Raw genomic sequence first — 10,756 nt, forward strand, 5'->3', positions numbered from 1 at the left:
TTAAAACATCACATAAAAAAATATACACAGTAACTTCGTTTTAAGAGTGAAATACACATTATCATGTATATGTTATGGGCCTCATGGCATCAAAGTTTTTAAAAAATAAATAGGAAGGTTTAGGTGATAAATATGTAAGTATATAAGAATTGTAAAATATAAATATGATTCAATTATTTTACATGTTAAGTTCAACATCTAAGTTTTCTTCTTTTATTTTAAGTGGGTGGGTTGTTGATATTTTTTGTAATAAATGTATTAAATTGATATTTAATGATATTTACTAGTTTAATACAATAACAACTTTTCTATTTTGATTAAAGACAAGTTTAGTTTATATCAAATTTATTATTACAATGCTTTTGTTTGTGTACTTAATTATTCTATACATGGGTCATTCCTCCATGGAATCCATTGAAATAATCTTTTTTTTTAACCAAATTTTTTGATAGTTATATATAACACCTAAATATTTTTCTTTATAGAAAATATTATTATCACTAATTTTATAAAAGTGAAATATGCATTTTCTTGCATATTTTAATGGCATGAAAATATTATAAATAGAAATAATAGGTTTAACGGTTAGATATATAAATACATTTGATGTTTATGTATATTTCGCTAATTATCTTTTTCTTTTGTTAATTTTTAAGAAATTGATTTATTTATTAAAGCATAAAAGTTCACTGAATGAGGTCGATCTAATTAATTTTATTCTTGCTCTAGCCATTGTCTTATATATGGCTCTTTCATTTTGTTTTCATTGTGAGTTTATGCACTTCCCATCCTTAGTGAATGAATATGTGTTTCTGAATCCATCGTGTTGATTCATCTGGTTAAATTACCATGGTCTCCCCAACAAAAGGTGAGTAACATCCATAGAGACCATTGCACATCACATTTGATACTACAGCTGGCACCCAATCAATAACTTCATGAGGCACCTTCTGTCAATGTTGGCTCTATTTGTCTTCTTCAACCTTGTCATAGAATATTGCTCAGAGTGCCTCTAAATAATGAGACCCAATTTCCCTACCATCGACATAGATGGAACGATCTTACTATTCCTTCCATTGATTATGAGACTGCATATCTTTTTGTTCATAGCGCAATGAGTGTATTGTGAATAAACCATTGTGAATCCCTTGCATCCTTGATTTGTAGGATCTGTCAAACCACAAGTGCTTCTTCTTCATTCGGTAGCAGATGAAACACCACACCTTTTTACTCAGCTTTCTTCTCATCCCTAACATCCTCCACGATGCACTGCTTCGTAGAGGACACGATCTGACAAGTCGGGCAGCTGGAGACAATGTGCCCAAATCCTTAGCATCTGAAGCATTTTCTAGCAGGAACTTTAGCAGGTGTGCTACTCTTATCAGGCTTCTTTCTCAACTCTATTTGATGTGCTCCTGTTGGTGTCTCCAACTGTGGGTGGCTACTTGACTAGTGGTTGTAGTCTGCTCTTTTCCTGCTATCTCTCCACTTTCAATGCTAAGGTATAGACATGCCCATGTGACCAACATGGTTGTAGCGGTACCACATTGCTAAAACTGGGCTTCAGTCCCTCAAGGTACCAGGCTACAGTGTGATCCTCCAGCTCGTTCAACTCACATTTCATCTGTAAGCGGTGGAATTGATCTGTGAACTCCTCCATTGAAAGGTTTCGCTATTGCAAGTAGTGGAGGTTCAAAAACATGTACCGTTAGTAATGAGGTGGATGATGTTTCTTTTGCATTGCTTTCTTCATATTTTCCCATTTCGTAATCTTATCACTGTTTTCTCTTTTCATATGTTTCTGCAAGTTCTCCCATCACAAAGAGGCGCTTTTTTTCAACTTGATATCATCTAATTTTACTCGTGTATCTTCTGACATGTCCTTCTATTCAAAGATTCACTCAACTGATTGTATCTGGTCGATCAAATCTTCCAGATCCATGCCTCCCTCAAAATGTGGTAGATCCACTTTGATGTCGAAGTCTCAGTGTCCCTTAAAAGTGGGTTCCTTTCTTGGCCTCCTCTAATATTGAATTTTGAAGCAACAATGTTGGTATTCCTTGTCGTTGATGTCTTTCATATGGAAAGGATTTAGATCTTTATCCATGACCCCCCTTGACTCTCCAGATCATGGTCGAGGTTAATCTCCCTCTGGATCCCACCATCAATCTATTCTAATCTTTGTTGGAATTGACTTATCTCCCGTCGTAATTCATCTTGGGTGGGGTCTGGCCGGTATCTGCTCAGGGGCATGATTGAAAATTTGGAATCCGCGGAAGAAAAAAACAAAAGGGTAAAAAAAGAAAGAACAAAAAGGAAAGGAGGAAAAAAAAAGAAAAAAAAATGGCAAGCTTTAAGGAACTGTAAGATAGGGCTAGAGTTAGGTTAGCTCTGATATCAAATTATACTAGAGTTAACCCAAACCATGATCTAATGAAAAATTGTATTGTTAAATTTAAAACTACAACGATGAATCCTCAACATAAAACTATACAAACATATCAACAACACATAACTACATCAACTTTGCAAAACAAGAAAAGGAACAACACAAAACACAAAAATGACTCTTTAGAGGAGAGCAGAAAGCCCATAAGGGAGGGAAAAGAGCGCCATTCATGCTGGAAGGTGGTTGACAACCCATGACTACAATGTCAGATGATGGAGGGGTGTGGGTAGCTACTGGGAGGAGGCTGAAAACAACTGACAATGACATATTATGGAATAAAGGTGGTGGCGGTGAACTGGACAACAACAGGAGTTGGTGCCAAGGTAGGAAAATAACAGGAATCGGTGTCCAGGGGCTGGCCAGCAACATAATGAGGCTCTGAAGGTCAGTACAGTTGCTGGAAGGCGGCTGGAAGCAAGGATAGTAGTGGGAAGAGGGGTTGGAAGGCTTGTGCGGTGGTTGGGAGAGCAGCAGTGAGAATTGGTTAAGGAGAAGGTTCCAACCTCATACAAGGTATAGTCGGAACACCTTCTCACCTCTAGATACATCCCTTGAAGGAAAAAAGCCGGAATCAAAATAGAAAGGTGATGAAAAAAGAAGATAGACAAAGAAAGTGCTAGAAAAGGAAGGCCTAAACAACGCAAGGAATCAAATATAAAAAAATGGAGCAGATGGCAGTAGATGACGACCGCTTCAACTAACAGCAATGGACGCTGCAGCACGGGCCACTTTCAAGCGGCAGACATTTTACTTGAACGATATAATCCAAATTTGGCCAAATTAATCGAATTCTAAATTCAACTAAAAAATAAACTGCATTGTGAACTTAAAATTCATTAAAACTTCAACTTTTCATTTATAAATTTTCTTACCAAATATAAAATTTTTTCAAAACCCTGCCGAAAAAAAAAACAAAAAAAAAACAGCACATTGCTCATACACTCGACCAAATGGTCCCTAAACCAGCCAAGGATTTTATTAAATTTGACATAATATCACTTTTTCGCCTCCTCCAAGTATAGATTAAGATTAATAATATTGATTTATCAATTTTATGTTTAAGAAGAACAAGCTTTTCAAGATTTTGAACATCATTTTTTTTCATTCACTTAACCCTTAAAAAAAATTAGGGGCATTTACATACATACCACATAATTATTTAGCATCCACATATCTAACATTTAAACTCTCAAAATTTTAACTTCACATCAACATCACCTCCATTCATACATAGGACCATGACAGCAAAGTGTTATACCATTTAAATATTAAATTTTAGGCGATAAATTTGTAAATACATAAGAATTGGGGGATGTTTAAGTAAATTTCCCAAAAAAATAAAAATATTCACATTAAAGGATAACACTCATAATAATACTAATTAATGATCCGCATGATATTAATAATAATCCATCCTTAATTCATCTCTCTCTGTCATCCACTCTCTTGTTCCATGACTGCATAGAAGCCATGAGGGAATCCATTCCTCAACTTTATTTAAGCATCTTCTCTGTAAGTACCCCTGTCTGAACCTTTTATTTACACGTCTGCTAATCCAGTCAGATTGCTTGCGCTTCAGGCCAATTAGGCTCTGCTACCGTGTTCCAGTTCAGAATGTTAATCAAATTCGTTCAAATTAGTTTAGTTGAAGCTCCAACCAGGACATAAATGCTCTGAGTTCTGCTACTTCGAACTCTCTGAAACATTGTAAAAAAAAGCTCAATGGTATGAGTGCAATACATAAAACAAAAAAAAAAAAAGAAATAAACAAAATCTTATCTTGCCCCATTTTTGAAGCAAAATCAATCATTTTGAGATAAAAAGTGAGATTTCAAATGCAAGTGGTGACTTGTATAAGAGAAAGAGGAGTTTAGGATCTTCAAAGTAATGAAGCTCTTTGTTACAACAATGGCTGTTAGAAAATACTCAAAGCTCACCCAAGCATAAAGCTGAAGAATCCTTTGCAGCTTTTTCTGCAGTAGTATATCCATGATCTTTTCCTCTTTTTCTGTCTTCCTCATGCCCATTATAATTGAATACAGACTGAAGCGGTAAAAGACATAAGAAACTTTACAAAGCCAAAGAAAATTCAGTTGAAGCTCAAGGAATGGCTCAATCTCTCTCTCAAGTACTCCTCCAAGGAACTGTTCGACGTCGTGAAATCAAACGAATGGGCTAGGCTGCTCACAGAAAGCGCAACATCATCGTCGATGCCGAGCAATGCTAAGTTAATGTGGGATTGAATGTTTAAATTATTGATTGTTGCCTCATCATCCATATCATCAAACAACATTGAAGAACCTAACTCCAACTTTGCTAACTTCACAGCTTCATCATCACCTTTGATTAGCTTCAAAACCTGCAAATTTGAATCAAATTATGCTTTTGAAATTAAATTCATCAGGCAGCGACCATAGGGAGCTTCTAAAGAGTGAAAAGTTTGGATCTTGGAATCTTACAAGAGCTATACTGGGCCGATCTCCCGGCATTTCTCTGATGCATAGGGAAGCAACAAAGCACATTCTTTCCATCTCATCTGTTTTGTAATTTTCACCTAAGCTTGGATCTAGCAGTTGCTCAAGGCTCCAAGCACGCAGTATGGGCTTTGCCTGCCAACAGTATCACATAAATGAACAAAATTTCGAAGTTCCGCATATATACCAGTTGGCTGTGAAACTAAAAGGATCTTTACAATGAAATAGACCAGACTTCAAGTGTCAAAGTCTATAAAAATGTCAAATTAATCCACAAACTCATTAAACTGGGGCTGAAATAATCATACATGCCAACTATTTCAGCCAATATTAAAAGAGTCTGAGGACTCTTGAGACTAAAATGGCGTCTTGTAAAGAGTTAGGACTCTATTTTAACATTTCTGATTCTCCCAATTAATATATTATGTTGGAATTTTCACAATAAAACACAGATGAAATCATTGACTTACCCATAGAACCAAACTCTCCTCACCCTTAGGACCATTAGTGCTTACTGGCTTTCTTCCGGAGAGAAGCTCGAGAAGAACGACCCCGAAAGCATAAACGTCGACCTTTTCATCTATTTCGCCATACGCGAAGCACTCAGGAGCAAGATACCTTCCAAGTAAGAGCAATATTAGAAATTGGCAGACTTGAGATAGACTAAAGAAGATAAAACACTACACATACCCAAATGTCCCTTCCAAATCACTGCTAGTTGTGTTCTTCATGCATGTTGATGCCAATCGAGCTAGTCCGAAATCCGACAGCTAAAGCATAGCATAAAAAGAACAACAATTTTTTTCTTTTAAAAATGTCATAAGAATCCAGAAGAAAAATTAGATATATCATCAAAATACCTGTGGCTCAAAATCATCAGATAAGAGAATATTTGAGGATTTCACGTCGCGATGGATCACAGGTTGTTCAGCGCTGCTCTCATGTAAGTAATGCAAAGCTTCTGCCACTCCAACTGCAATTTTATATCTTTCAGCCCAGCCAGGACTATTTTTTCCTCCCTCGTTGCCTAATGAAATTAAGAACATAGATAAGGATATTTTAAAAAGATTTACACACACACACCACTCAATTCCCAGGCATTTACATATTTAACACGTTTTATTCAATTTTTACATACATGCCACCTTACCTATGAATAAAAAAGGTGCACTTCACTTTTAAAAGTTAAACTGCCAGTATATTTGATGCGATATGAAAAGTTTAGGTGGTATAAATCTAAAAAAGTAAAGTTTTGGTCTTAGATATGTAAATATAAAGGAAATGAGTGGTTTGTATGTAAATGCTCCTTTCTTAAACTGTTCAGACTGATTTATTAAAAGAAGGTGAATCCATACCATGGAGATTGTCTTCTAAACTGCCCCTTGATAGGAAATCAAAGACCAACACAAGTTTCTTGTTCTCAAAACAAAACCCAGTTAGGGAGATGATATTCTTATGCTTCAAGTTTGACATAATCTTAATTTCTGAAATGAAATTCTTCAGCGCATCGTCTGAGTGTTCCAATACTTTCACTGCAAGCTCTTTCTTATCCAAAAGGCAACCTTTATAAACCCTGCTATTGCCTCCCTTCCCAATGATATTCTCTGCAATGATTTTGAGTACCATCAGGGAAAAGAAACATATTAAACGAACACATAAAAAATAGGGGCATTTACATATATAGCACTCAATTCTGATGGATTTACGTATCTCACATCAAAACTTTCATTTTTACACTCATAGCAGCCAATTCTTCCATATCACATAAAAAATAACACAAACTATCATTTCTTAATAGTTTAATCCACCATTTCATGCATAGATAAAGTGCCATGCTTGTAAATATGGAGCTTTAAGTGTGATATACGTAAATCCATAAGAGTTGTGTGCTGCATATGTAAATTTCCCTAAAAATAATAAGATAAACAGACGAGCAACCAGGAGAGAAATTAGATGTCGCCTGCTCCAGTTCCTTGTAGCTGAACAGCCTGAAAGAAGACGAATGCTTCTCATGAAGAGAGAGTAATTCTCTAGAGAGATCCTTTGTTTCATCATCAAACTCAAAGGAGGGAATAGGAGTGACTCCATTAAAATCAGGTTTGGAAACTTCATCAGACTTATCCTGCTTGTGATCAGGATGTACGACCGCTGATATTGGAAACCAACTAGGAAGATGCTTAGCCAATTGAACAGCAGAAGCTTTTGGCCTTCTCTGAGGAGAATTGTTCTTATGACAAGAAAAAGTTCTGCGAAATAGAGACCATCCAGGTTTTCTTTGTGACGATTCCAAAATCTGCGAAGGCAAACAGCCCATAGGTCTGGCATGAAACTTAGTTAGAATTTCATTAAAGGGCCCCTCCACAGAGTCTGAAGAAGCGTGACACAGCTCGCCGAAGACAGCAGAGTACAGTGGTTCATCTAGAGAATTATTGGCTACAAATTTCTCATTCTTTGACAGGCTGAATCTCCATGACAATTTAGAAGCAAAACTGTTGATTCTGTCACTGCTCAATCTGGCACTGGATGCAGAAGGAAGACAATGGAAGGAACGTCTTGAGAGATCTGCATCTTTTTTAGGTTGCTCATTGATCTTACAGGGCCTTACAGAATCTGTTCCAAGCGAAAGATCATCAATGCTTCTTTCTCCTGTCACCAAAATGAAATTTCGAGCTCCTTAGTGGAGAACTGAACTAGCAAATTCACACAAGGAATTCAGAGAAAAATCAACCTGCTGCTTCTTCCCCGAAAACTATCTTCCCATTATTCACGGCGAGCACCAAGCAACAGCCGGAAAGCTTCTTCGCGCAGTATTTCGCAACGGAGACAGAAAAATAACTGCCAATTCAAACCGATCAAAGAAGAAGAACTAAGAAAAGAGAAATGGAGGTTAGAAGGTTACCTAAACCCTTGGTTGCTGCACTTGGAAACCCCAACAATGAGTTTGGAAGCCGAAGCCAAGCTCGTCTCCTGAGCCAATGCTCTCCGAATGGAAGAACCCCGACTTATCTTTAGCTTCAGATCGATCTGAAAAAAATAACAAGAATGTAGAAACCTTCTTCGCATCTATCGCTAGCGATCAGTGCAACCGAAACAATACCTGCTTCAGGTTACAGAAAACCTCGTAGGCAGCGATCATGGCATTCAATGCGTTCACAGTAGAGTTCAAAGCCAAGTACTCCCCACCGGAATCCGGCACCTCTACAACCCAAAATCGCAAACAAGCTAAGATTAAACGAAAGCCCCAAAAACGTTTTATCGGTTAATGATCGAATTACCAGCGGGGAGAACATGGAGCGCAATGACGCGATCGCCGGCTTGTGCGACATTCACGAGAGTCCATGTTAAGAGCTCCCTGCTTCCGTCGTCCTCCTTTATTCCGACCACCATCGTCGTCCCCTCCCCATTCTTCCCCACATTGGTTTCTCCCGCAGATTCCTCCAGAGGAAAGTCCATGTCTTCCCCAATCCCGACTTCTCTTCCTCGAATTCCTCGCCGAACAGAGGAAGGGGAGAGCCCTCTCTCACAGAACTCCGCCTCATCAATTGGCATTGTGCTCGGTTTCGTCGTTGGATTCGAATTTATTAAATATAAATTTGGCTTCTTTGCCGGACCACCATCTTCGATTTATTGCTATTTTTTTTGGTGATGGTGAAAAAAGAATCTGTCAATCAAGTGCGGAGTAAAACTGTGGTGTGGCAGATGCCAATTGTCTGTGAGTGGTGAATTCGTTGAATGCATTTCACATGTGTAACAGTTGGTTGATGATTATACCCCGAACAAGTTGCTCTCAAGATCAATTTATATAAATAGCACTTATGTTATATTAGTTATATGTTTATCATATTTATATATATAGAACTTTATTAATTTTCATTAATGAATTTACTGGACTGTATTTTGAGGAGCATTGTATTTTAATTCCGTTTTTTATTTTAATTTAACAGCTTGTCAAAAAAAAAAATAATAATAATAATTTAATATAAAAATTTCATGGCATTTGAAACTCAATTTCTGTTTGGAACAACTGTTAATTATTTATAATATGCAGATAATATGATAATCTGCAGATTATTATAATAAATTGTTTTGCTGTTGGAGACAGTTTATTCAGAACAGTTTAGTAGGACGTGTTGTTGGATAAATGATCACTCTGCCCCTCATTGGTTAAGTTGTTTGCAACAAAACTGAACGGAAAAATAATAATAGAACTAATACAGTTGAGTTACAAAAATTAAAATACATTGCTAACCATTTTGTTATCAAAAGAAATAAAATAAGAAGAAATACAATTACAATTAAAAGTAAAAAAAATTAAAACGTTCAATAAGGGTAGATAGAATAAGAACTAAAGGGTTTCATGAAAATGTATGTGTTTAGGAGAAGACAACAAAAAAAGGGCTTTTATTTTAATTATTTTGTGAATGTAACCCTTCCTATAGTGAGCATAGCATACTCCAAATGTTAATACAATGATTCTTCACACATCAAATTATGCACTAACTTCTACATATGATTAAAAAAATGAACATGAAGTCAAGTTTTGTAAACTATGCAGTAATAAATATGTTCAAGAAGTAGCTCTTGATTGGCAATTGTCTTGCACCGTTAAAAAAACAATTAATTAGCAAATTTTAGTGAAAAAGAATAAAGAGTTTTAACACCGAAATTTTACCTAGGGTTCTTGAAAATCCAAAAATGAAAAGAATGGGTGTTGCGATTCGGAAATAATGGGTAAGTGGAAACCATCAAGAAAGTATAGATCAAGAAGGAAAAGAAGAGGATCGAGAATACCAACCGAAAGCATGCAATTCATACAATAGACGGTTGAAAATAGAGATCCTAAGTGATCACATAAGATTCAAGAAAGGAAGAAGAGTTTCTACATGCTTGGTTAAAGATTCTCACGAGCGAATCGAAAAGAACTCCTCTGTGCGAATCAAATGGAAGAAAGTAGCTCTTTTGCGAACCGAATGGAAGAAGAGAGCTCTGTATGCGAACCGAATGGAAGAAGAGAACTTTGTGTGGAGATCGATCAGTAGGAAAGAGCTAAGTAGGAATCCATGCTTTCAGTTTTATGAAGAATCAAAAGCATTTTGATCAAGCAACGATCTGCACAACTTTAGTCTCCCAGCGGCCTTTTGATCAAGCTAGAATTGCGGTGTTGATCTCAGCGAAAGGTGAACGACGAGAAGAAAGATCGGAGAGGGGAAGGGCGAGGCCAAGCAGAAGAGCACGAGAGTAACTATTACCACAACGCGAGAAGGAGATGTGGGACGGGGGGTCGATCACGCATCCCTGCCTATTAAAGAAATGGCGAACGTAGTTTCAAAGTTTTTTGGAGACGCCCGGCTAACCCGTTATTCAAATGGTGGCACTTACAGAAGCACTTCCAATCATCAATGTCGACATCCACTAACGACCATTGGTGTCAATATCTATCATCATCAGCATCGGCCACTACCGAGCACCACCGCAGCAACCCGTCATTGGCACTACCACCACAGATCGTTGAGCACCACCGTCGTTGTAGAGTACCACCAGTAGCGCCGCCACTGCCCTCCGTCAATACCACCGCCGTCGGCCATTGCCACCACTGTGGCCTCCATCACCTCCGTCGACCACTACCACCACCGCTGTCGCTGAGTACTTATCCCGTTACTGCTTATATGCAACAGTATAACAATGTATTTGATTATATTTTTACTTATATTTTCTTACTTTGCAACAGAGTCAATCAAGGGAAAATTATGCAATATGCTCTATTGAACAACAAACTTTTTATTAAAAAAAAAACAATTACTTAAACTAGAGATGTATTCGCAGTAATTAAAAT

The 10,756-nt window shown here is 37.2% G+C and overlaps 1 protein-coding gene across 1 annotated transcript; it reads right to left on the minus strand.

The window, feature by feature from the left end:
• Positions 1-3,734: 3,734 nt before the first annotated feature.
• LOC110029908 (probable leucine-rich repeat receptor-like protein kinase At5g05160) lies at positions 3,735-8,680 on the minus strand. The gene is made up of 12 exons (XM_020732396.1): positions 8,199-8,680; positions 8,021-8,121; positions 7,823-7,947; positions 7,652-7,758; positions 6,862-7,569; positions 6,279-6,527; positions 5,784-5,950; positions 5,614-5,693; positions 5,394-5,541; positions 4,909-5,058; positions 4,387-4,808; positions 3,735-4,146 (listed from the first exon to the last, which is right to left on the minus strand). The coding sequence occupies exons 1-11, from the start codon at positions 8,470-8,472 to the stop codon at positions 4,539-4,541; spliced, it is 2,379 nt and encodes a 792-aa protein (XP_020588055.1). The 5' UTR covers positions 8,473-8,680; the 3' UTR covers positions 3,735-4,146; positions 4,387-4,538.
• Between the last annotated feature and the right edge of the window lie 2,076 nt (positions 8,681-10,756).

This window comes from Phalaenopsis equestris, unplaced genomic scaffold (genome assembly GCF_001263595.1).
Source record: "Phalaenopsis equestris unplaced genomic scaffold, ASM126359v1 Scaffold000609, whole genome shotgun sequence".
In the NCBI taxonomy this organism is placed as follows: domain Eukaryota; kingdom Viridiplantae; phylum Streptophyta; class Magnoliopsida; order Asparagales; family Orchidaceae; genus Phalaenopsis; species Phalaenopsis equestris.

Excerpts from the sequence above, each read along its gene's own strand:
- LOC110029908 (XM_020732396.1), bottom strand. The coding sequence starts at position 8,472 with ATGCCAATTGATGAGGCGGAGTTCTGTGAGAGAGGGCTCTCCCCTTCC. Across the intron at positions 7,570-7,651 it reads TTTCGGGGAAGAAGCAGCAG|GAGAAAGAAGCATTGATGAT; the intron begins GTTGATTTTTCT and ends TTTTGGTGACAG. Across the intron at positions 6,528-6,861 it reads GACATCTAATTTCTCTCCTG|AGAATATCATTGGGAAGGGA; the intron begins GTTGCTCGTCTG and ends AAATCATTGCAG.